Source organism: Eschscholzia californica, unplaced genomic scaffold, assembly GCF_041429995.1.
Source record: "Eschscholzia californica isolate CP2 unplaced genomic scaffold, dmEscCali1.0.p SCAF_2, whole genome shotgun sequence".
Lineage (NCBI taxonomy): Eukaryota > Viridiplantae > Streptophyta > Magnoliopsida > Ranunculales > Papaveraceae > Eschscholzia > Eschscholzia californica.
In genome coordinates this window covers 54422303-54448680 of record NW_028238309.1, presented here as the reverse complement: position 1 = coordinate 54448680, position 26378 = coordinate 54422303, and the positions used below count along the sequence as shown (strand labels likewise).

The 26378-nt window shown below is 35.9% G+C and overlaps 4 protein-coding genes across 15 annotated transcripts; 3 read left to right on the top strand and 1 right to left on the bottom strand.

Annotated features, from left to right (window-relative positions):
* The first annotated feature begins 608 nt into the window (after window positions 1–608).
* On the top strand, window positions 609–3971 carry LOC147559108 (serine/threonine receptor-like kinase NFP). The gene is made up of 2 exons (XM_086660899.1): window positions 609–2081; window positions 3074–3971. The coding sequence occupies exons 1-2, from the start codon at window positions 990–992 to the stop codon at window positions 3815–3817; spliced, it is 1836 nt and encodes a 611-aa protein (XP_086517025.1). The 5' UTR covers window positions 609–989; the 3' UTR covers window positions 3818–3971.
* A 3398-nt stretch (window positions 3972–7369) lies between these two features.
* LOC147559107 (Profilin family protein) lies at window positions 7370–10786 on the top strand. Its single transcript, XM_086660898.1, has 5 exons — window positions 7370–7681; window positions 7787–7859; window positions 9435–9544; window positions 10326–10440; window positions 10570–10786. The coding sequence occupies exons 1-5, from the start codon at window positions 7618–7620 to the stop codon at window positions 10652–10654; spliced, it is 447 nt and encodes a 148-aa protein (XP_086517024.1). The 5' UTR covers window positions 7370–7617; the 3' UTR covers window positions 10655–10786.
* Window positions 10787–12642: 1856 nt separating this feature from the next.
* On the top strand, window positions 12643–19902 carry LOC147559105 (pentatricopeptide repeat-containing protein At3g29230-like). Of its 12 annotated transcripts, none has more exons than XM_086660887.1 (5): window positions 12801–14994; window positions 15112–15232; window positions 15823–15907; window positions 17533–17590; window positions 18334–19902. In XM_086660887.1, exon 1 carries the CDS (start codon window positions 12893–12895, stop codon window positions 14846–14848), a length of 1956 nt encoding a protein of 651 aa, XP_086517013.1. In that variant the 5' UTR covers window positions 12801–12892; the 3' UTR covers window positions 14849–14994; window positions 15112–15232; window positions 15823–15907; window positions 17533–17590; window positions 18334–19902. The 12 variants fall into 12 exon arrangements, with proteins under 12 accessions (XP_086517016.1, XP_086517018.1, XP_086517017.1 ...); XM_086660885.1 differs by having other exon boundaries at window positions 17533–18202; window positions 18334–18625; XM_086660888.1 differs by having other exon boundaries at window positions 12826–14990; window positions 17533–18202; window positions 18334–18625.
* On the bottom strand, window positions 17725–19230 carry LOC147559106 (auxin-induced protein 22E-like). The gene is made up of 4 exons (XM_086660897.1): window positions 19001–19230; window positions 18669–18874; window positions 18495–18582; window positions 17725–18348 (listed from the first exon to the last, which is right to left on the bottom strand). The coding sequence occupies exons 1-4, from the start codon at window positions 19228–19230 to the stop codon at window positions 18273–18275; spliced, it is 600 nt and encodes a 199-aa protein (XP_086517023.1). The 3' UTR covers window positions 17725–18272.
* Window positions 19903–26378: the final 6476 nt, after the last annotated feature.

Here is a 26378-nt window from a genome sequence, read left to right as displayed (position 1 = left end):
TTTTGAATAATCATCTCCATTGGGACTTTATGAGGATTCTGAACGTCTCCTTCTCTCTATAAGTTCGGATTCAAGATCATATCATGAGAAGACTTGGTTTGAATAATCCAACAGAAATTGAGAAACAACTCATGGAAGCACTCAAACTCAACAAAGAAAACAAGATGATTGTTCAACTTTTTCATAAATTAATTTTAGTGGTGATGGTGATGGAGGTGATGGTGGTGGTGGTGGTGATTTTTCGGTGATGACAACAGTTTTCCGGCGACGGTTTTCCAGCGACAATGGCGGTTTTTCAGTGAAAGCGACGGGGATCAAATTAGTATTTTCTTTATTTTTGTATTATTAGATAATATGTTGACCTTTAGGGTCCTTTATTTCGTGATCTCTAGGATCCTTTCATCTTGTTTCTATCTTTTTTCGTCACAGTCTAGTCCAATTTCTCTCACCTCATTAGGTACTTTACATTTGGAATTCTTAGAATTTACTTATGTAACTCTCATGTCGCTGAACCGAGAGGAATAACAATTATCCATGTAAATCAGTGATCTAATCACTTACGAATGAAAATGGTTTTAAAAAAAAAAAACTACTAAGTGGCAAAATCTAACCCACCCTTCTTTCTATCACTAAAGGTTGGGAGGCGACGACTGGGAATTGACTGTAAAAGGCTACTACTCAGTCAAGTTCAGGAGTAATGGCGATATACCCCATTCAGCCAAAGTAGACAAAACTCATCACTCTCAACTAGTTCAAATTTTCAACAAAAAAAAAAAACTAGTTCAAATTTTCAGCAAAAAAAAAACTAGTCCAAATTATAATAACTTCCCACAGATACAAACAGCATCAGTCACAGATTTCGTTTTCTTTCTGGTTGAATTGAAAAACACCCTTATTTAATCCACCATGCCTTCACACTTTGCTATTCACAGATATACCAAAAAGCTTCACAATTTTCAGTTTAGAGAGTGAGAGAGAGAAAAACAGAGATGAATATCCCACCCTTGTTCTTGTTTGTTGTTGTTGTTCTTCTTCTTCTTCAACTTCATCATCTCCAAGCTCAACCAAACGGAACAGGCCCCCCTTGTTCACCGGACCCATCAATCTATCCATGTCAAACTTATGTCTATTACAGAGCTATGCCACCAGATTTCCTTGACCTAGCTAACATAGCTGATCTTTTCTCTGTTAGTCGTCTCATGATTTCAAAACCCAGTAACATTTCTTCCCCAAATTCTCCTCTTTTACCTGATCAATCCCTCTTAATCCCCATTACTTGTTCTTGCAATTCCAAATACAAGATATCCTATTCCAATTACACTTACAAAATAAACTCAGGTGATACCTTTTACTTGGTTTCTACTCTTAAATTTCAAAATCTTACTAGTTATCAAGCTGTTGAACTTGTCAATCCTAATCTTGTCGCAACTAATCTTCCTGTTGGTGTAGAAGCGATTTTCCCAGTTTTCTGCAAGTGTTTAAACAAAACCCAGGTTCAAAATCAAGCAAATTTACTTATTACTTATGTTCTTCAACCTTCTGATACTTTTTCTTCAATTTCTGCTAAATTTGGAACAAACCCACAATTATTAAGGGCTATTAATGGAGATAGAGTCAATATTAGTGATACAGTTTACATTCCTGTTTCAAAAATTCCTAATTTTTCACAACCTATTACTACTCTTAATTTACCCTCTCCATCATCTGATAAGAAAGGGGTTATAGTTGGATTGTCAATTGGATTAGGGATTACAGGATTTTTGTTGATTATCTTGATTTTGGTTATGGGTATTGGATTTTACAGAGGATTTTTCAGAAAGAGTGAAGAAGATAAGGAAACTAATAAGTATCAATATAAGAAAGCTAAGTCATTTGATGAACAGAATTTGATGGCTGATGTATCAGGTTGTTTAGATAAATATAGGGTTTATGGGATTGATGATTTAAGAGAGGCAACTGCTGAATTTTCAGAGAGTTGTTTGATTCAAGGGTCTGTTTATAGAGGGGTTATTGATGGAGAAATGTATGCCATTAAAAGAATGAAATGGAATGCTTGTGAAGAACTAAAGATCTTACAGAAGGTAAACCCTTATCTTTTCATAGTTATTAACTTGTCTTAGATATAGCTAGTAAATACCTAGAGTACTTTAACAAAATTAACATAGTATGATGTAGCGAATTACGGGCTGGCCCGAATTACATATAGGCCGTCGCCCTGGCTTCGCTAGCAGCCTAGCGCCACCCACTTTACTCGGTTAATACACAAACACACGCAAAACTCTGTCTGTTACGCATATGTATGCACATTCCTCTCACATGAGTAGGCTCTCCGTGGTTAAACTAATGAGCAACCACCAATAGCCGTCTCATGTGAAACCTGGAATCTACTATTCCCACGAGGTCGTCTTAGTGTGATGAATACGCCTACCCATTTAGGGTTTTCTCGACTCGTCTAAGGAAGAAAAGAGAGTGAGTTGATTTCATCATTGTTAATTATTCTAGTATAGATCTTTTATTAGGTAGACCTTGAATTACTTTTGACTTGATAGTGCTTGAATTACTTTTGACTTGATAGTGCTTGAATTTTCTTTGCAAGTGGTTGGATGTACATATATAGCTTTTTTTTTAAACTATGTACATATAGTTGGAAATGTCTTATTAAGTTATTATGGCACTAATATTCTAATATATTAAAGATTAGATAACCACTTCCATTTTTATAATCAAGAATCAAGTCATGTTCTTATTTGAAGAACAAAACATAGGTCTCTCTATTTTGTCTATATTGAATGATTTTAAATACTAGATAAATAAACACATGATGATGAAAGAACAGAGGGCTCAATATGTGACTTGCCTTTGTCAAGTGTTGGCCACTCTCATGTTTTCTCTTCATTTTTATATTATCTTACATAAGCAAAAAGGTCTCTCGTTGTTATACAATAGGCGATAAAAATTAATTTGATCCAATTGAATGTTTTTCCTTCTAATTTAGCTAGTAATTGTTAAGTGATATAAATTTATTAGGGCGCTCATAGTATGTAAAAATTAAATTATTGTTTTTCAAATGAAGGTAAACCACGGAAATTTGGTAAGGCTTGAGGGGTTTTGCATCGATTCTACAGATAATAATTGTTATCTTATCTACGAGTACATTGAAAATGGTTCTCTTGATTCATGGCTTCACGGGGACAAAAATGATACAATAAAGATACTTGATTGGAGAACAAGACTAAAAATCGCCATTGATGTTGCAAACGGTCTCCACTACATCCATGAACACACACGGCCGACAGTGGTGCATAAAGACATCAAGACGAGTAATATATTACTAGACGGAAATATGAGAGCCAAGATTGCTAATTTTGGTCTAGCAAAATCAGGATGTAATGCCATAACTATGAACATTGTTGGAACGCAAGGTTATATTGCACCCGAATATCTCGCAGATGGAATCGTAACAACAAAAATGGATGTTTTTGCTTTTGGAGTTGTTTTACTTGAGATAATTTCCGGCAGGGAAGCCATGGATGAAGATGGAAGGGTTTTATGGACAGATGCGAATAAGGTTTTAGAAGGAAGAGAAGATGAAAAGTTTGAGAGGTTGAAGAAATGGATGGATTCATCTCTTATGAGGGAAACTTGCTCGCTAGATAGCGTCATGAGTGTACTAGTTCTTGCAGTTTCGTGTTTACAGAGAGAGCCATCTCGCCGGCCGAATATGGTAGATGCTGTTTACACATTATCTAAGAGTGATGATTTGAATTTAGATTTCTCTCAAGATGGATTATCAGCAAGTCCTTTAGCAGCTAGATGAGCTGAATATATTAAGTGTTTTTCTCAAGTTCAGTTTTATTTAGTTAAGTTCATGTATTATCCATAAGGGGAATTTGATGGGTACCCATAATAATTATAGATAGCATACTATGTAAGTGTTATATTGAGTTTTGATGAATATATTCATATTTATAAGATTCTGCCAAACTCACATCAACAAGGGGCAAGATTTTTAATTTTTCACTCACACCACACTTCTCATTTCCCTCTTTATTTATCCTCCATTCATTGGGCTGCATCTTCCCCCTTCTCTATATGTTTTGGTCAAAATTAAAGAGGGTCAAGATTTTTAAACCCATCACTATTTCATCCAAACTAAACTGACATAAAACGATATAAAATTTGGTTATTTGAACCAAACTTGAAATATAAAAAAAAGTGGGGCATTACAAATAAGATGTTGCCGGAGTCTCTTACAAATAAGATGTTGCCGGAGTCCAGAGACGAATCAAAGAGAACCCAAGAGAAATAAAAACAAAGAGAGTTGATTCACCGATAACTCATTTTTTCGACTAAAATTGGGAAAGAAGTGGTACAGGACGTGTACATAACATTCATGTTTGTATCATAACAAGTAGTTTTGTGCTGTGTTTGTATAACATGGAGCCTGTAAAACAATTTGGAAATGGCTAAAGGCTCCCGGCTTAATTGTAGGCCCCGATTGCACACCGGACCTCCTCACAATATGGCTTAATCTGGTGGGGTGGGGTGGGGGATTTGTTGTTTAGACTCCCTTTTATATATTTGACTTGCTGTTTGGACTCTCTTTATCTAGTGTTGCACTTTGGACTCTCTTTTGACGGAATCACACGGGAATATTCCGTCTCTAAAATTATATTTTCAAAAATTCCCACCTTATCCTTATATAATCAATATTGCACTTTGGACCCCCTTCTTCTATTTAACTCATCTTCTTCTACCAGGCTATAATGTACAAGAGTACACTCAAACAGTGTATAGTTATATTTGTTTTCAAGTTTCCCTTCGATTCCTTCGGCAATTGAAATTGAAAATGGTTGTCAGCCTTTTCATTTTTTTCAGTTTAAGAAGTTTCATCAAAGTTCTCTGATTCTCCTTGTAACTCTTCGTGTAGTGATGAAGCTTTATCCAAGTCTCGCGAGATGAAGATTGATAAATCAATCAACCTTGAAAGCTAATAATAGGGTTATTTTGTGAAAGGGTCGTATATAAGTACCGGATTTTACAAAAGGGATATGACCATTTATTATTTTACAAAGAAGTCGTGGACTAGGATTGACCGGTTAAATTTTAACACCGTTAAATTTTAACACCATTAAATTTTGACACCGCTATTCTAACTACATTACTCAAAAACTTATAGTTATATTTTAAGCGAACTTTATACAATTTTGACACTAATTCGCGAAAGTAACAAATTATGTCATTCACTATTATTTTTCTGAATATCTTAGTTACTTCTATTAAGAACTCAGATAACTTCGAATTTCTTCTAAATTATTAGATCAAACAAAATTATCTCATTAAAATGGTTGATAAATTGGTCATTTTAGTGCACTAATGGTGTGTCACTATAATGCATTGTAGTCCCTTCCAGTGTACAACATTCATTTTTTTATGTCTTGTTGGCTCCATGCAAGATAATATAATGTAACATATCACATACATTAAGATTGCTCAGAAACCAAATTGTGAATTTGTGATTACAAGTATAGATATAGTTAATAAACACAATCAAGTATAATCAAAGTAAAAAAATCCTAAGATACAAAGTAAACAACTCTTGTTGAGCTTATTGATTGTGACCAAGAAAGATGTCAAATTTCTTTTGAAGAAAGAAAATCAAGGATTAAGCAAGTTCTATCAATTGGTAACACCTAATCAAAAGTTGAAGAAATAAGAAGATGAATGGAATAACTTATTTTTGTTTAAACCAAATGTGAGATTAGGCAAGTTTTATCAATAGATTTTAGCCATCCTTGTGGAGGAATAACGTCCACCGGTTTTCCTTGAGGTAACACCGTTACATCTACATAACGGCGTTAACTTTTCAACTAATATGAAGTTAACATTTATTTAACGGTCAATCCTAGTCCATAATCCCTTCGCAAAATAATAAACGGTCATGCTCTTTTCCTAAAACGCTGTATACGACCCTTTCGCAAAATAACCCTCAAGTCTTGAGCATTTGAAACGAGAGAAAGCAATATAGTGGCCGGCTAATTCATATTCTCACTCTTCATCATTCTTTCAATCTCTTAAGTACCCATCAAAACCCTTCGCTTCAAAACCTATTCTGACGTTCAAATATTCATTCCAAAGTCTCAAACTAGGAGCAGTGATGTCTGGAAATTCCGAAATGAAACTACAAATAATAACAACTTCAACTAGTGTTTCAGTAAAACCGAAGATGGGTTCTTGTATTATGAATTTGTGAGGGTATCAAAGTTCAAGAAGTTTTCGATACAATAGAGGGGAGATCATTTTATCTATACAGTAAACTCCAGTTAACCAAAACTATCGGAACAATACTCTTACCGATATATTGAAGCTTACTAGGAAGCTTTAGAGGGATTATAATCGATCATTAGGTTAGCCATTAAAGCTAATAATAACTTGAATGTTCTTAAGCATCTGAGAGAATTGGGTTGTGGAGTTGTTCTTGTTAGTGGTAATGAATTGAGATTGACACTCATATATTATATTCTTGGTTGCTAGTTTCCCCTTCTCCCATGTGAAACTATTCTCACACACCCCTTCAAGTGTGGCGTGGTTAGCCTAACACGTATTTTTTTTGTTTCGGAAGACATGGAGCACATGTGGCTTTTAAGCCTATCACGTGCTGACCTAGCTTTGATACCATGTTAAGTTTGTGGTCATCCAACTCAAACCAATCGGCAACGAGTGGAGAGGACCTATACATTACATTATTGGTTGCTATTTTCTCCTTTTCCCCATGTGGGACTATTCTCTCATTCAGTAAACCTTACTTCTCCCACTACCGAGAGTGTTGCCGCTAGAGATTCACACCTTATAATCCTTATTTACTCCATTTTATAAGCTCTTTTCAATTTTCTTCATCCTCTTTCTAGTTATTCCGCCATTGAAAGTGAAAATGGGGAATCAATCTTCATCTCCTCCGATTTAGAAACTTTTTCCAAATCTCTTGAACTTTCTTCTAGCTCATCCACCATTGGAAGTGAATAGGGAATAATCAAACTGTGTTTCTTCCATTCCCGACACTTTTCCCAACTCTCTTGATCTTCTTTCTAGTTCTTCCCCCATTGAGAGTGAAGAAGAAGAAGAAGAATCATTCTTCATTTCTTCCATTCCCGGGTCAGGTCGCGGGTTAGTACTTGGGTTTGGTTAACTTGTGGGTTAATTACTTTGGTTGGGTTAGGTAAAATAGTATTTTTCCCTCTGATTAAGATAGTATTTTTATCTCCCATTTATTGCTGAACTGTTTTATTTAATTTTTTTAAAAAAGAAATTTAAGATGGAACACTAAGAAAAGGGAGTTCAAACATCAAGTCAATGACACGAAAAGGGGTCCAAACAACAAATCTCCCTAATCTACAAACATCTAGTCAATTACACGAAAAAGGGTCCAAACAACAAATCTCCCTAATCTGGGTGGGGACAGCATTTTGGGATGTAATCTAATACCCTCCTAGGCTCTGGCCCAATCTTGGGCTTCTTTTCACTCAAATGATATAGCTCAAGAGATCAGCTCCGATCTCTCGTCAGTCTTTTTCCGACGATAACTAATTTCAAGCTCTATACTTTAAAGTCTCATCAATCATGGATTGGGGTTACGCACATAAACTTTGGGAAAAATGGGCATCCACTAATCTGGGTTCTTCAGGTATGACTGATCAAAATCAAGTTTCATCATCATCCTATCCCTCATATTTCCCATTTTCATTCAATTCTTCTGAAAGATGTATGAATTTCTGTAAATTTTGTGTAGGTGAGGAACCACTAAAGGCAGCTTTGTTACTCAACTATGATCCTACTGGACCTTCTCGTTTGATGTCCATTGTGTGAGAACAATATCTCCATTTCTTTTACTTCATTCTAACCCTAACTTTGTTTAAATACCACCATTGTTCCTCATCCCTGTGAAAACCCACTTCAGTTTGGTAGTAATATAGATGTTATATTAGATATCATATTATAGTATTCAATTCATATACATAATACGAAATCAATTAGTCAAATTTAAATCAATAGATAAATGTACTGAGGGTGTTAAATTGTTCAGTATTCCATTCTGAACGTGTTCGTTTGTGGGCTTGTTTTAACACAATCATAATGCTATGTTTGGTTTGGTTACGGAGCCGAAGAAGACTTCAGGCAATTTGCTTGGTTTAGTTAGCGGATCACTATAAAAACCAGTATAACATCTCACACATTTTTGGGTCAATGGTCCACTAACAAAAACTGTAGAGATGCAATAATTGGATCCAGAGCCGTTTACCAAAAATATCAAGTAACCTACCTATTGTACATTTGTATGTCTATCCAGGATTCACCGTAACCCCCACTTTCCTTGCTTGATCTTGACTTTAAGCTTTTTGACATGGCGAAGAGCATTCAAAACCTGCCTCATAGCCGCGAGTATTGAAACTGTAGTATATGAGTTTCATTGCCTGCTTACAATTTATCCAGCCGGGGTAAAACACCTGCCTAAAGCCCAAACGTTGTTGTGGAGGCTGATGCATGGCACTAAAGAATCAGAAAATAAAAAATTCAAAATAAAATATGGTGAGATAAAAATAATATTGTAAATACACTGGACAAAGTAACGAAGTTGCGCACAAGGTGCTGATAACGATGAGTCAAAAGATTAAACGTGGAGTCGTCGACCATTGTTTTATGGTAAATGTACGGGTTAAAGTAGTATAAAATTTAAATTTGGTTTGTCGACAAGGTTTATACAATTTTGAACTGATGACCTCCAACACGTAGGAGGGTTGCACAGCCATTAAGCCAATAGCTAATATGTAACTTGGGGGTCCTTACAATCTCCTTCCGTTTGCATTTTTACTTGAGTAACGAGATTCTGTATTTTGGATATCAAGTCATTTTGTGTCCTCAAAGATACTCCTAGATGTTTAATTTTTCGTGGGCTCTTTTCGGGCTTCTCCTCTGGCATGAATTGATGTTATATAAATCTAGGAGGTTGGTTGTCAAACAAGATTTACGAAGATGGTTGAGGCGTATACGGTATACCTTATAGTATTATCGACCCACTTTGTTTTTTGGTTTATTTCTACCTTGAGTTGAGTCTCACTTAGCAAAGTCAGCCACCTTTAGCGCTTTTAAATCTTTTCTTTTTTCAAAAGTTACTACGAAGTACTGTATTATTTGTCTAATATTTGTAGTTCCTTTTACCTTTTCTGGGTAACCTTTGTGTATTTGCTTTTTGGGTTCTGTGATAAGTTATGCCTATTCAAAAGTGTATTGCATGTTATTGTATATATTCAAGCCTGTGCATGCTTTCTCTGTTGATAAAATTAGGGATCCCACATTCGGTTGCATTCGTTTTTAGGAATATATGCCTATATGGGCATGTTGTGTTCGGGAAAATAGACTTAATCACTTGCCTCTGGCAGAGCAGAGCAACAAGGGATATATGTGAAACCGATTGAGTTGTCCCAGTTTCTTGATTTCATCAAACAGAAAAACCTTCAAGGAGAGTGCTTCTTCGTTGGCTCTAAAGAATGTAAGTTTGCTTGCACCACTTTCTAATTGTAGTCATCCTCTTATGATTGTGAGTGACTAATACTGCAAAATGAGAGTTTCGATGCAAAGGGTGCAAGAGCCGAAAAAGCAGATGAGGTTGAATCACATAGGATAGGTCACATACTGACGATTTTTTACTTATGGAATTCGAATAATCTTTTCAACTAATGTGGAATCACAATCAAGGGAGGAGACAAACCGTATGTGCAAAATGTGGGCTTACAGAAAGCAATTATACCTCATTTGTTTGCCAAGTTACAATTAGTGTTTATCAGCATATTCGTAACTTAATAAATGCGACTATGCATAAAAAAGTTATGGCAAGAACCTATAATTATTCCATTGTACCCTGAGTCTTGTGCTTCAAAGTTTAGTTCTTAGTATGTGATATAAACATTAGTACGGGCAGTATTTGGTATTGGATTCGACAGCATAAAAACTCCCGATATTGGACACAAACAGTACACACACATTGGTATCCCTTATCTTTACTTACATTCCTTTTTATTGTTGAATCAACGAAGTGTTCAATTACACATGATATACCCTAGAGTAGTATTTGGTGCAATTTTTTACAACTAGACACAAGATACACAAGCACAATCTCACATTACTTATTGAAAGTGACTGACTACCTGTATTGGACGAATATCGCATCCAAGTAACCGTATTTTACATTGGAAAATGATGATTTTTTTTAGTATCATTAAATTTTGATTTTTCTTCACTATGGTATGTAATATGTTTACTTGTGATGTTAGATATGGTCACTTCAATTCATGAGAGCTGGTTCAGTGCAAGGTGTGTGAATACATCAGAACCTGGAGGTGAAGGTGCAATTGTTCAGCAGACAGCAGCATTTATCTTGGTAGCACTGTAAGTACTAATTGGATGGTTTAATTATACTGTATCACGTTTAGTCGAACTCATTTTCAATTTGCATATTTCAGTCGGAAAAGTGATTATGTTGCCTCATTTTCTTCCATTTTGACTATCCAATTATAGGTATGACGGCTCTATTGGTTCAGCATCTCGTGCAATGGTAGCCGTTGATCAGTTTGCATGGCAGTTGAGTCGAAGAAATCTATAATCTCGTCGTCTTTGAAGTTAGGATGGTCTTCACATATGTCTTGCTAAAATTGTTTGTTTCGTTCGTATTTTCAAATTTGTGGAAGCTGTGGGGTGAGTTATGTATATGAAGTAGAAATATCAGTTTGTGAAAGCTGCATCCTCCCTTTTCTTCTGCTTCTACAGTTGGATTATAAAGGTAGTAGTGTTGCAGTAGCTTCCCTCCCTTTCGGTTTTTGTAAAAGATAAAAAGTGTACTCTGGAAGAAGGAACTTTTCGTAATAGGGAGCCAACAACCCTTGGTTACAGGTTTAGACTTCCACTTTAGAGATCAAGGGTTCGAGGCACGTTGACAATTAAAAAAAAACTCTTCGTAATAGGCAGGGGCGGAACCAAAATTTTCAATAGGACGGAGTGACCTTAATATTTGTAGGTGAGTTAAAAACTTCGGTCATTGAGTTCTGAGTTAGGAAGCAACCTTGTTTTGAGCCTAAAAGTTGATTTGCTTGCTCTTTAATACTTAATTTTCATCTTCCACCTTACCTTCCAGTTCGACCCCCACCATAACCACTTTGCCACCACCATTACTGTTTCTCTCCTCTTCTCTCTCTCTCTCTGACTCTCTATATATATATATCTTCTTATTCATCTTTGGCAGAATTGAAAAAGAGAAAAAAAGGAAAACACTTAAAGATAGAGAGAAAGAAAAAGGTGAAGATGAAGATTTAGGGGCAAAATACAGTTTCGTAAATTTTAGGCTAATAAACATGCACCCTAAGTCAATCTTGATCAAGTCTTTATTCCTCAGAGACTTTTCTGAAGTGGTTGTTTTTTTTTTGAATCCAAGCGAAACAAATTTCATTCATAAGCGATTAAATCGCAATGTTACATGGATGATCATAATTATTTCACTCCTCTGAAAACTTCATGAGTGTTACATACCTTTAAATGTAAAGTGCCTTATGAAGAGAAAGAAATTGGACTAGACACCGACTTGATAAAATGACCCTAAAGATCGAAAGATAAAAGGATCCTAAAGATCACGGATGAAAGGACCCTAAAGTTCAACACAATACAAATAATAAAGAAAATACTAATTTACATTCCTCTCAATTGCCATTGTTGTAGTAGATTAATCGCCATTGGTAAAGCCGCATATCATAATCCCACCAACATCAAAAATTTTCTGAGAAGATCAATTAATCAATAATAACAAAATCGGCAACATCAGAATCATTTACTGATCCTTGGAAATCACATAATCCTTGATAATCTTAATTAATTCTGTTTGGAATTTCTGAACCATTCATCATCATCAAACTACCAAAACTTTCAGATTCTAGAAATAACTCATCTTCAAAATGACCCTTTCATCAACAGAATCATGATTCGCTTTTTGTTTCGATTTATTTGATTTTCGACAACCACCACCTATCAGAACATTACGAAGAACTCCACTTTTTGTCCAATAACATAGTTTAGCGATTGATTTGAAATGATGGTCTGAATAATAATATTCTTTCACTTCCTCCAAAGATTTTACCACCAATGATCTAACCCCTGATGCAGTAAAACTGTAGAGCTAGAAAGATAGAGAGAGAAAAGAGTAAGAATATTTCTTCCCTTTCTCTGCAAAAAAGAAATTCTGCAAAAAATTACAATATGGAGGATCCGAGATATTATTAATGGTGGGAAAACAAACTACAATGGAAAGAAAATAGTGTTCCAGCGCAGGAGGACCCTACGCCGGTGGAAAAACGCAGATTTGAAAACGGTAAGAGATAGAGACGGTTAGAGAGAGAGAAAAATTGTGGGTGCTGTCTCTTCCGAAGTAGTTGTTGTGTTGACATAAACTTCAAAATCCTCTCAGGTTCAATTCTCATGTGGAATCCATGGTTGTCGTGCTGATCACATCTTGATGACGTATCAATGCCATGTTATGATTATTTGTAGGGTGTCTTAGGTGACCTTGCCTTCCTTTGAGTATTCTCGTGCGGATTGGGACAGTCTAAGGGCACTTGGGGTGGGATGAATCCGTACTGTTGTCCTAAGTGCAGCATGGATTACCCTCAGTCCAAGTACCCTCACACAGCCTCAACCCGTGGGGCACTAACCGAGAAGGGGCCCAAGAGGAAAAAGAACTGGCGCCTATAGACGCACCCTTATTTGCATATGAGAAGGCGGGAAAGTAGTAGCTTTTCTGATATGAAATGACAACCTTTGAGAATGGTTAAAATATTTCTTCCCTTTACCCCATGAGATGAATCACTCTCTACTACATCTTCTTCAGAGCTGCCATAACCTAATATCACTAAAATCTATCCATGCTACCCTTCTAATCCACGGTTCAATCTCCTCTTCTGATCTCATACTCAACAAAATCATTCGAATTTATTCTCGTTTTGGAGCCCTAGATTATGCACAGAAGGTGTTTGATAGTATCTCTGAACCAAATTCTTTTTTATGGACGGCTTTAATTCATGGGTATGTTGAAAATCATTTTCATGAGAAAGCTTTCATTCTTTTCCGACGGATGCACAGAGAATCAATTCCTCTCCTCAACTTTACTTTTTCTTCTATCTTCAAGGCCTTAGGTCAGCAATCAAGATTACTTGATGGTGAAGTGGTTTATGGGTTTTTAGTTAAATCTGGTTTTGATTCTGATCAAATGGTGATGAACTCTGTGCTTGATTTGTTCTCTAAGTGTGGAAAAGTCGATATTGCGAGACGGGTATTTGACGAAATGGTTTGTAAAGATATTGTCTCTTGGAATTCTATGATATCTTGCTATGGGAATAGTGGTAAAACTAGTGATGCCCTTGAGTTATTTGATAAAATGCCCGAGAGAAATGTGGTTTCGTGGACAACCATTATTTGCAGTTATGTGAAGGTAGGGGATATGGCAAAAGCTGGGGCCTTTTTCGACGAAATGCCTGTACGAGATACTGCTGCATTCAATGTAATACTTTCTGGTTTCATTAACGTTGGTGACCTTAAATCAGCTTGTCGTGTTTTTGAAGCAATGCCAAAACCCAATGTTGGTACTTGGAATTTGATGATTTCGGGGTTTTGTAAAGCCGGCGAACTCGAATTAGCAAGTGATTATTTCACTAGAATTCCGAAGAGAAATGTAATTTCATGGAGCATAATGATAGATGGGTATGTGAAAATAGGAAACCTCGATAAGGCTAAAGATATGTTTGATCAGATGCCCGGGAAAAATCTTATTTGTTGGTCTACCATGATATCTGGATATTCCAAAAATGGAGAACCTCGTAGAGCGTTGGAATTGTTTGAACTCTTCAAACAACAGAGGATTGAGCCAGATGAGACGTTTATTTTGGCTATCATCTCAGCTTGCTCACAATTAGGAATCCTAAATAGTGCTGAAAATATTATTTATGGATATGTGGGTGAAAAACACTTCTCCAATTTACGAGTCGTTGCTAGTTTAATAGACATGTATTCGAAATGTGGAAGTGTGGAAAAGGCACAGGAAATTTTTGAGAAGGCTTGCAGTAAGGATTTGTTCTGTTATAGCACTATGATCTCTGCTTTTGCAAATCATGGGATGGGCAAAGATGCGATATCTCTCTTTGATGAGATGCTGAAGGAAAACATAAAACCTGATGGAGTAACTTTTCTGGGGGTTTTAACTGCTTGTAATCATGGAGGTCTTGTGAATGACGGAACGAGGTGCTTTAAGATAATGACTGAAGTTTATGGAATTCAACCATTAGAAAAGCATTACGCTTGCATGGTTGATCTTCTTGGCCGTGCTGGTTGCCTTGATGACGCTTATAAGCTCATATTAGATATGGATATAGAACCCACTTCGACTATATGGGGTGCTCTGCTTGCTGCTTGTAGGATATACCGAAATATTGAGCTCGCAGAAATTGCAGCAGGGCATTTATTTGAGATTGAGACAGAAAATTCTGGTAATTATGTTCTTTTATCCAATATTTATGCATCGGTTGGAAGGTGGGATGATGTTGCTAGAGTGAGAGCGATGATAAGGGAGCGAGGAGTGAAAAAGAACAGAGGCTCTAGTTGGATTGAGTCGAACCATGAAGTTCACGAGTTTGTTATGGGAGATGTGTCACATTTAGAATCCGAAAACATCTATTCTGTCTTGGGTTTACTCTTAGAAGATATGAAGACGCAGAAGGTTTTATCTGATAAACCTCAAATAGAAAGTATCAGACCTCTCTGAATTTTCTGTCTACCTACTTATGTTCCATGAGAATTTGTGGGAAGGCGACCAATCTAGTCGCAGTGATGGATTATGAAGATCGAAGCCATATTATTTTGGAAGGCTGCTTCAAGTGTCCTCCTCTTCATCCATTAGGAGTTGGGTAGGTAAGTTGGATAAGCAATCTCTGATGATAAATTCATACCTTGCACTAGGTATACTTATAGAGTGATTACATTTTATTGAATAAGATGCTTTTCTAATCTTGTTTATCTTCTTTGCAGGTGGTCAAGGAAAACTTAGGGTTTCTTGCATTCCAAAGGCTTGAAAAACAAGTAATCAGATGTTTAACTTCTCGCAATAACCAGAGATGTAAGCTCAGTCCCACCAGGTCCACCAGATAATGTAAATAAATAAATGAATTACGTCAAGTTTCTTATTTATAGGCTGTGGTATGAGTTGGCGTCATGTTTGTGGAAGCCACATTTTAATAGCTGGTCACTATAGCACCCTCGTTAGTAAAAGAGTATGTTATTTGTGAGTAGGTCATTTTTTGTAGACTATAGTTCGAAAAATATTGATATTATTAAATTGAAACCGATTTGAATATAGAATGGAGTTTAATTGTTTTACCGACGCTTTTGATCTCAAAAGATTCCTTATACCAAATTGTTGTCCGATTCATTTGGGACGTGATACCTCAGGTTTCAGATCGTTTAAGTGCAAACTCCTCCTCACTGGGATGCTTGAAATCTTGTAGTAGCTTACAGACCCCGCGGGCTTTAAACAGGAGATTTTGAATCATCAATTATGTCAAACGGGTCTGCATTCCTTAGCTAGATATACTAAATTTGCTGTAAGGTTTTGTTTTGGCGGCATTAGCAACAATAAGCTTCGCTTTAGTATGTGCATCTGTTATTTTTAATCTTAGATTCTGTAACGGATGAACATTTTACTAATATTCAACACGAAGGCTTACTTGAAGTTATTTGCAGTTAATCTCCTGTGCTACAAAGAACAAATGTTGTGACTTGTGAATATTATTGATCGGTTTCGGGCGTCAAGCACATGTAAGCCAGGGTATGAAATCTTTTTCCCTTTTTTCTTGTAACAGTTTTCAGTACCAGACTGCATATTTTCTGCTATTATGATCCAAGGAATTAATCATCTATACACGATGGCAGATAAACAGCAAAAACCTATTTCGAACCCATTACAGCTCATGCCATAAGATGAATGTTTCGGCAGCTCCACACCATTAATTTTGTTGCAGCACCATCGTACTGCAGTTCCAAAAACCATGTGCCTTAATCAAGTTGGGCTATGACCAGTTCTCAAGACATGTACAGACCACCTAGTTGAGTTCCCTGGAAATTCACATGCATTTCAGAAGACATGTCGTGGGGGAACACTTTAAACTTTGTGAACATGTTACTTCTTTGGCAAGTACCGAGCAATTATGATATATAGTAGTTCGATTAGTTTTTTTTTTTTTTTTTGAATTGGCTTAAACAGAAAACAGATTTCTGTCAACACTTATCTTTTAAATAAATGATCAAGTGTGTTAAATTTTCTTTAAAAACTTTAAAGCATGTATTTGGATGTCAGGTTAGGAATAATAACATCGGCTTCAATAACACTACTTGGAGGCTCATTTACAGTTATACACTTGTGCATTGGTCTAGATATGTCACGATATATTACTTCTCCTTCTCTATTTGCTAATATTTGATAATTTTATTCGAAGATTAAGCGAAACAATGGCTGAAATTAGGGTTTGTTCATAGTGGTCAAACATTCATAATATAAGTAAAGCTGATATTGGAAGGGCTAGATATATGAACTATTCTATTATTATACACCCCACATAACATGTGATGATGGAGAAAGTTCCATCCTTCAAGAACCTAGATGGAGATTTTTATTAATGGTCAAAGCCATCAAATAAAAAATATCTTCAACGGACATTTAACAGATTAAAGAGCCTTGTGCTTGCCCCTCTTTTAAGGTCTTTTTGGGACCTTTCTAGAGCTTTCTATCTAATAAACAAAACCTACTCGAACAATATCTTCACCGGTTAAGATTGGTTTCTAGCTTACTAATAAATTAGAGAAGATTAAAGTGTATAAATATTTTTTCATGCATTGCCGTTCTTAAGAAAAGCTCTATAAAACGTGGACATATACGAGTGTCAGAGACTAGAAATACCCTAGATGGGGATACAACTGTAGATATATACATTTCTCCTGTCTGACATTAGGTCCTTTATCTGAAGTTTGAACTTATGCTTTTTTTTTTACTTTTCGACTAACCATCGTTACTTCATACATAGACCCCATTATCCTAGATAGGTGTTTTGTAGTACTAAAACAGGTATACACATTGAAGTCATATTGAGTATCCATTAACTATCTGAAACTAAAAAGACCTATCTGTGCATAGAACTGAAAGTGCATATATTCTGTACATTGTTAACTAGAATGAGAATAAGAAATGGTCTAGAACCAGAAACATTAAAACCTAGTAAAATAGTTAGGGTTGGATAGCTCATTAGCTCAAAAATGACAAATCTGTATGATTCTTTCACCTAAGCTTATGGGTTGACTATCTACGTACGACGTTATACTCTTACGTATCAACTGAAACAAGTATAAAATGGTGTTATATCTAAATGCTGTTGATTTCTAGTACTATATTTTGTACAGGCATGGTAAAAAGTGAGCATGGTTCACTTCGCTGAGGAGACGAGTACATGGCGAACAAGTATTTACTTCAAGCTGTTGCTAAGAGTCTATCTACTCAGATGAAAACCATAATTTTAAAATCTCGTCCATTTAGACGCAATTTTTCTATTGAATTATGTTATTCGGACTAAAATGATAATTGAGGTGAATAAATAGGCAGAAGGATGGATATCACAATTTTCATTAAGAATAATCGAAAACCATCTAAAACAAATACAGAGTTTCGATCCATATATGCATATATAACCAAAGCTTGGGATAAAGAAACATATATGAAATATGTAGTTTTCATATGTACAATTTGCAGGAAATAGAGCAAATATATAGTAGTCTTTGGTTTTCTGAGCCGGATCATAATGCAACATACATATATATATATCTAAGAACATCACAAAGGCTAGCATAAAAGTAGCCATGGATCTTGTTTCTGATAACAAATTCAGAATGAAAAAGTTAAACCATATCAAATTGTAATTTGATCAGCAGGGGTTTTGCTTTTATCAATTTGTTATAGCTGCTGGGATCTTTGAGCACATCTTGAGAAGATCATATAGTTGAAAGAGATCCAAATCTATTCTTGGAGAACTCAAGCTGCAATTTGCATGATTCATGCATTTCATGAGATACCAAAGTCTCTTTCTTTCTTCCTTGATCTATCTCTGTTCTTGGGTTTTTAATTACTTAGTTTATTGATCTGGGTTTTATAAACCAGAACCTAATCCTCTAGCTTCTGATCCTCTCATGATTCTCAACTTTTTGCAGGAAGAGATGAACATTCTGCGAGAAGGAAAAAAACCCATGTCAGATAAGTTGCAGATTGTTGACATAAAGAGATCTATGGAGTTAAAGATCTGGAGATACAGACAGAGAAAGATAAAGATCTAATGAGCAAGAGCGAGAGCAGCGAGAGAGATGGAACTTACTCCCATGGAACATCTCCAACAAGCATCCAATCACCATCTTTGTCTTCATAAGTAGGTACTAACTCTGAACCATTATACCCTTGACTCTCTGAAAACATCAATAAAAACCAAGATTAGGTTATCATTCTTCATAATCATTAATGGGATTATCAAAATATTTGAAAATTTTCTTACCAAGAGTGAATTTGAACATGCTTTCTAAGGCCTTAAGAAGCTCCTTATATCCTTGATAAACTTTAAGATCAATCTTTCTCAAATAAGGAGCTCCATCCATGCTAACTTTCACATAAATTCCACCATTCTCTCCTTCATTAATCTTCTTTTGTTGAAATGTATTTCTTCTATAAGATCTAACTGGTGGCCATCCTACTACTTGTTGCCTGCAATTATTAACCTACCCATTAGTCGAAACTCGATAAATATTACATAATTCAATCAGTTTCTTATTCAGATCTGACTAAGAGATCTTAGTGAATTAGTTAAGTTTATTTCAGATAATAACTTACTTGGTAGGTTGTGGAATTATTCGATCACTATCTCTAGCATCAGAAACATCTGAATTAGTTTTTGATCCACATTCATCTTCATTATTTTCATCTCTTTCAATGAAACTTCTTTTCTTATTCAATCTAATACTTGTTGGTGCTTTTTGTTTCTCATCTTCAATTCCTGGTAACCCTAATCTTAGCTCGGTCGCCTCTAGGTTACCGATGTCATTCTCATATTTCATTGCCATTTCTATTTCTTCTATCTCGAATACGTAGTTTTCTTCAACTTTTTTCCTTCAATAGAGAATCTCAATTGCCCACGAGTCAATGTGGGTCGGATTCCGGCAATATGGGTCAGATCCCGGCAGTGTTTTAGATATTTCCGGTGAGGTTGGAATAGTAGTAGTTGTGTTAGGCTGGTAGCTAAAGAGGGTTGATGGCTAATGATACAATAAGGTATGTATTTTATAGAGAGAGGTTTGTTGTAGAGAGAGAGAAAGTTAGAGACAATATGTAGGGATTAATTTGACCTCAATGATGCATGAATATGGGGACATTCACAACTCATTGGTCGGTCACATGAACAACACTTTAAGACTCTTGTCTATACTTTGAGGGGACAAAATTGGGGAACTCTTAGCCGTCCATATTGAAGACCTTGACCACTTGATTATACGGTTGAGATTTGTCATTAGATATCATCAAGTAATAATATAAACAATCGATGAACATAGAAGGGAGCAAACCCATGTGAAAATATGTATTATTTCATGGACCCTCACATGAGTGTGAAATATTAGGTGTCTCTACTTTTTCGGTCCAATTTTGGATTAAAGTAAGTCGAAAACTATTCCAACTTTTTTTTAATTTTAAACTATGAGTCTTTCTATAAAGATGAAAATAATACTAAATTCTTGTGTCAGTTTAGAATCTCGTCTGTCATTAGTTACATCATATACAAAAGCATCTAGTAATGGATTTGGTAATAATATTAACAATCTCAAATATATTGATCTCATCTTGTGATTGAATTTGTCCATATTATCAAATTGATAATTGAGGAATCATCTTATTGATTGAAAGTTCTTTTAAGTTAATAATATATTTAGTTTTCGCATGTTACTTTGTCATTTACCACCAAAGCGTGTGTTCACACGTGGGATTCTCCCTTTCTGGTGGTAAAAGCAAAACAAATCGTAAATAATGATACTATATGTTTAATTTCAAAGAGGATAGAAGACGAAGTATCTATTTTTAATTTGTATGAAGTTTTTTTTTTTTTTTTGGTGAAAGATAATGTATTAAATTTTAGAGTCTATTACAATAACCAAAGAAGAAAATCAAAATACCAGAAACATAGTATGAATACAAAAGTATAGAACAGAAGAAATGCATAATATAACTGCGATTTGTAAAGCATTCTTCATTCTGTAGCTTGTAGGTCTGACAGCTCATCGTGAGAATGATGTGAAATTTGATCTTGAGAGTCCTTCTGGTTGATTGAAAGATGAACCTCGTATCTAACTTCCTGTAACATTGAAGTTGGATTAGACAGACACCCAAAGTTCCCAGAGGAAACAAGGATGTCTGCAAGATGGAACAAAACGATGATTCTGACTTATCCCACCAGTATTCTCCATGTACAGAGACCATATCCGTTCGAGTTCTACAAAGTAGAGTCAGGTCAGACACCTGGTAAATGGGATCGCCTTCATAGTCTGAGTATAAATACTCAGCTAATCCAACAAATAATCGCAAAAGACTTGCGATGAGGGGTGGAAGTGAGAATGTTAAGGAAATTGGATTAAGAGTTAAATCTATACGCAAACCAAATACAAAATTAATCGACAAACATTGAGCTGAAAGATGATAAACAAAAGGTGGGCGACGAAGGTGGGCATAATTATTCAAGTCGCAATGTCCTCCGGGGTCGAAAGGAAGGTTAATACTAATATTGAAGCTCTTTGAAGACAGTTGAAATGGCCTCATGAGCCACGAAGTCAATCGACGGTTCCAGCTATCCATAACTAGGCACCGGGCATGAAGATCATATTTGATGCAGTCACCAAAGTTATAGACACATTTTGGAGGAATACTTATCAAAATTTGAAGTACCATACTTAAAATGAAGTAAAAGTTGTACTAAGAAAGACAATTATCTCTTTAGTTTTTCTGAATCGTTTGTATTTGAAATTTTCATTTTCTTTATACTTTCACCTTTTCATAATTCACTTGCTCCCATGATTTATCTCATGTAACACGTCATCTCGATGAGGGTTTCTAGACTTTTAGAAACCAAAATGTCAGGATGATTGTTGTAGTGTTTATATATTAATATTATATGTTCGTAATGATGTATTCATGTCATATAATATAAGGACTCTGTCCATCCACACAAAATGTATACCTGTAACAAAGGTATGCTTAAATTTGTAAAGGGGTTATTGGGTCCTATAAATTAAACAGAGACAAAATCTTGGTGCAGAAATCTGCAAGAACATTTTGCTTCATTGAAACAATTTAAAATTGGCAAGTTGAACAAACAAAACTATATAGTGATGTTATTAATTTCTGTCACGGTGGAAGTTCCAAGAAATTCAAGCTAAATGGTATCCGTGATTCATTTGATTTGGCTAATTTTTTTTTTTGTTGAAAGTTGATTTGGCTAATTGGTTTATAATTTTTTAATACAAAAAAAGTGGGTAACTTCACTTTAAATCAAATTGGATATTTAATGATTTTTGTTACTTTACATACAGTTTTTCATTTGTGAAGGAGAATTATTGTATTATGTATACAACATAACATCATATTTTCGTGATAAAATAATTCTTATAGTTCAAGAGTACCAAGGAATGTTTAATCATGAATAGTTTACCTTCATTGTACATGGTCATTGGGTACTATTATACCAACGAAAACATCAACTATCAGAGCCAGAACAAGCGAAGAAAGCGAAACAAAAGCAAAGCAATATTATTGGAGCTCTGTTGAGCGACCAAAAAGAAATACCAATTCATATGCATTGAGATTTGAGAGTGAGAACATCGATTTTATTTATCATCTCAACTACATAAGGTAAACTCTCCGATACCAGACATCTCCTCAAATCAAGTAAACTGAAAAACTCATCGCTACATTCAGCAGTATTAGACTTATTCACACACATAGAACTAACAATCTCCAAACCGACAAACTAACTAAATGGACAAGAAGACAGAACCATGATAAGATATGAAATGATATCTCTCTCGACATTGCTTCTATGTAACGTAATTTTATTTTTCAGTACTAATATATTTTGGTCTTTCCAAAAAAATCATGAATACTACCATACTACATAAATAGTTAGTTTTGTAAGGATTGGTTCATGAGGATTTTGATAATTTGATATGCTTGTTTTATTTGGATGATATAATCCTAACAAGATTTGTTTGAAGAGTTTCTGATCATATTTCTAATATTTCTAATTTGGTGACATGAAATTGCAATTTAGCAAATGTTGGATCTCTTCGTGACAAAAATGCTGGTGTTGATGTTTATCCAAGGTTTACCGACTTTCAACCATTATCTATTTTTATTCTATTTTATTATTCTAACCAGTATATGAGAAGCTCCTTAAACGGTTGAAAACATGAGTACATAACCATATATGACATTTCACAAAATTAATAGTAAGTGATTTGAATAGTTGAGTTCATTGAGGCAATCCATCGGGTTGCCAAAATGCAACAACGACTATGATCTTTATTGTGTACATTTCACAAAGCTATTTTGTTTGTAATGTGATTATGTGATAACATAATTACTAATACTTCTTTTAGACCGTTGAACAGTAGCTCGTGTTAAGTGGTCCCACCCCCAACTAACTGAGTATCTAGGACTAGATAGTTGAGGGGCAGTTACCTGTGTGTGTGTGTGTGGTGGTGGAATTAAAGTGGTCCCATCCCTACCAGCTAGGGTATCCAAGATATATGCGAGGCAGTCAGCTGATGATGGAATAAAAGTGGACCCCATCCCTTCAACTAACTAACTATCCAACAAGAAAACTAATCAATAGATCTGGATCTTACGCTTGTCAGCAACATCCACGCAGATGCATCTTCCTTCTTATTATCTCCTGTCTACAATTAGGGGCAGGGGACGGACAAGACGGGTAGTCCACAGTCGCTTCTTCTTTCAGTCCGGGTCCGTTCGGACATCCGATAAATGGGGCGGGCACTCGGGCAAAATTTGGTTGTCCGTTGCGCGTCTGAACCTGCCTACATTGCTGGAAATTTCGGCTACCGGATTGGTCAGATACTCATTAAGATTGCACCTAAGAAAGCCATTAAACGTAGCTCAAACAAGAGTGTTCTATCCCTCAACTCTGTTATAAGAAACTCCACTCACTTTTTTTTTTATCATTAGTGATGTGAGATTAAAATGGGGAGACCAAAACTTATTCTGTAACTATAACAAAGTCCTACATTGTAAACTCTTTGAGATGAAAGAGATAGAAAACCTTATAAATAAGAAGCGTAATCTTTCCATGCACATGTGTAAGTGTGTAGCCTATATGCTAACTAGATTAATTGATTATAACTATCTATAGACGATTATAATGTCTAAGTAAGTCGAGAATATCAATCAGTCGGGTTTATCGGTCGGACTCTAACGAATGTCGGTTAGAGCCTTTTGTCTGTGTCCGTCCGACTAAACGTGACGGTCCGGACGGGTAGTGTCCGTATCAGACACCGGACTCCCACGGACACATTGGGCTCGGGCGGTTTGTGGGCGGATCTTGGCGCGCGGGCTTTTTTCCCACCCATACCGAGGGGAGTCTACTTGTAAAGACACTTTGGCGCTCAAGCCTGTTCAGTCTGCGGGTTAGAATTAGACTATTACACGTTAAAGGTTGGACCCCTTTTAACCCAAACTTGTGATGCTTATATAGGTTCGCATGGCGTTGGTAAATCACCGGATCTGATTTTTGCGATGGTAGGACACTATTCTATGATAGACATGTTGCATGGACGTTGGAGGATAATCTTCGATCATGATCGTATCTTCTAACACGATCGTTTCTTGTGCATGAAAAGCGTATATTTGACACTATCTGCCTTCCGCGTAACTATCATTCTCCCTGGCAGATCAAAGCTCAATATTAAGTGAAGTATCTATATACCTCCCGAGGTTGTTCGCTAATCTCGTTTGACTGTTCCCACAAAAACTAGTATTAGGGACATGATATTTCAAGATTAAGTGAGGCATACAAATTATACCTCATGCCGCTTGGAATCGTCGTCCCGGTATGGTGTTGTAATAAAGGTACCATTTCAATAACTTCGCGTTGATCTCAAATTTACTGAAGCACTCTTTCGTCATGATTGTGGTTGAGCTCCCACAGTCTACAAATCTGCTTCATACATTCCCAGTATACAATTTTAGTTTTCTTATCCTCTTCAACAAGACAACAACCATATTCATTAGCTCTAAATCATCACCTTTTAACACAATCATGTTAGTTAGTAAATTCATCATAGTTCATTAACAAAACCACTTGATTATGTTAATGTTCTCTTAATAGATTTAAAAAAAGTAATACTGGTTCAACTTATAAAAAAATGATTTGACTTGGCAATTTAGGTGGCAGGTTCACAAGAATATAAGTACTTAATCGTGGTATATTTATTTTATGTTTTTGCAAGTGTGATTTCTTTATTTACAGTGTTTTAATTCAGATTCTGATTATCGAAATCCACCTTCGATGCTGACGTTAATCGAGGTTCAATTGACTGATATCAAGAACATGCATGAGGTTTCACACATGTCTTTCTGTCTTAATTCAATGATATCCGTCCTAATTAATATTTTTGTTAACTAAGGTGCTGTTTGTTTTTTCAAATTTTCAGATCTGAAATCTGAATTGAGATCCAATTCAGATTCCAGATGTTTGTTTTTTTATTTGGCAAAATTTGAAAAACTGGCTGAATGACCTAGACATCTGAATTGGCTGAATTAGGACACAATTATTTCAGACTTTAAAACAAGTCTGAAAAATGAACCCAGCTGCTGAAAAGTAACAAATGACAAATATACCCCCGCAAAAACTGGAAATTACATTATCTTCATCTTCTTCATTTCACCACCACACCACTAGACCGCCACCACCACACCACCAGCACAACACCACCGCCGCCACCACCACCACACCACTAGACCACCATAGAGCACAACAAAAAACAAATACCACAGTGCCGGTCTCAACTAAACCCTAACCACCACCACCACAACACACCATCACAACCACATGATGGTCTTTATGAACCCTCGCCGTCCACTACCACCACCACGTGAAAGGCTTGTTAAGCCTCGCCGTCCACCACCACCACCACCACCACGTGAAAGGCTTGTTAAGCCTCACCGTCCACCACCACCACCACGTGAAAGGCTTGTTAAGCCTCGCCATCCACCAGCACCACCACCACCACGTGAAGGGCTTGTTAACCCTCGCCGGATCTGACGAGGTATGTTGCCCGAAACCCTGTGAGATCCGGCGAGTATCTACCTTTCACTAATCTTCGGCTAAAGAGAGAGAGAGGAAAGAGAGAGAGGGAAAGACAGAGACAGAGAGACAGAAACAACAACGATTACCACTCCATCCATGGAACCATCATCTTTAGTAGAAAATTAAAAAAAGGCGTATCAGCCGATTTGGATGACCTAGAGTTTTTGATGAACTAGGGTTTTGTTATTAACCTGGGAAAGAGAACAGGAGAGAGAAGTGAAAAAGTAAAAAGATTTTGGTATTACGGCTGGGAAAGAGTAAATGAGAGGAGAGAGAGAAAGTGGTTTCTTTTTTTTTTCCTTAAAATATGAATGGGTATAAATGTAATTGTTTCAATTAAGATCTAATGATTCAGATTTCAAAAACAAACATCTTACTTGTAAATTAATTAAGCAAATTCAGATTCAACGAATTCAGATTCAGCAAATTCAGATTCAGCAAATTCAGATTCAGACATAAAAGAAAAACAAACAGCACCTAAATTGATCTCTTCAACAGATAATTCAGACTGAGAGGTCTCCTAGATTACTTATAGTTGTACTTGTACATCTTAATTTTAATCGGTTAGTTGATGTCACATAGTAATAAAATTGACACTTTTTTTTAAGGGAGAAAAATTCATTAATTAAAACTTTGAGGTACAAAAGTCTGTTCACTACTTATAGTTTCCATGTTGTACCACTCGCGAACCAGAGAATTCTTCCTAGTGACTTTGGCCAGTCTATCTGCCATTACATTCACCTTTCTATTTACATGACAAAATTTACACTAATACCCATAAAGAATTTCGTAGCTTGAATTATTCACGAAGAATAAAGTCAAAAAGCCCTTTTAAATGTGTAATCA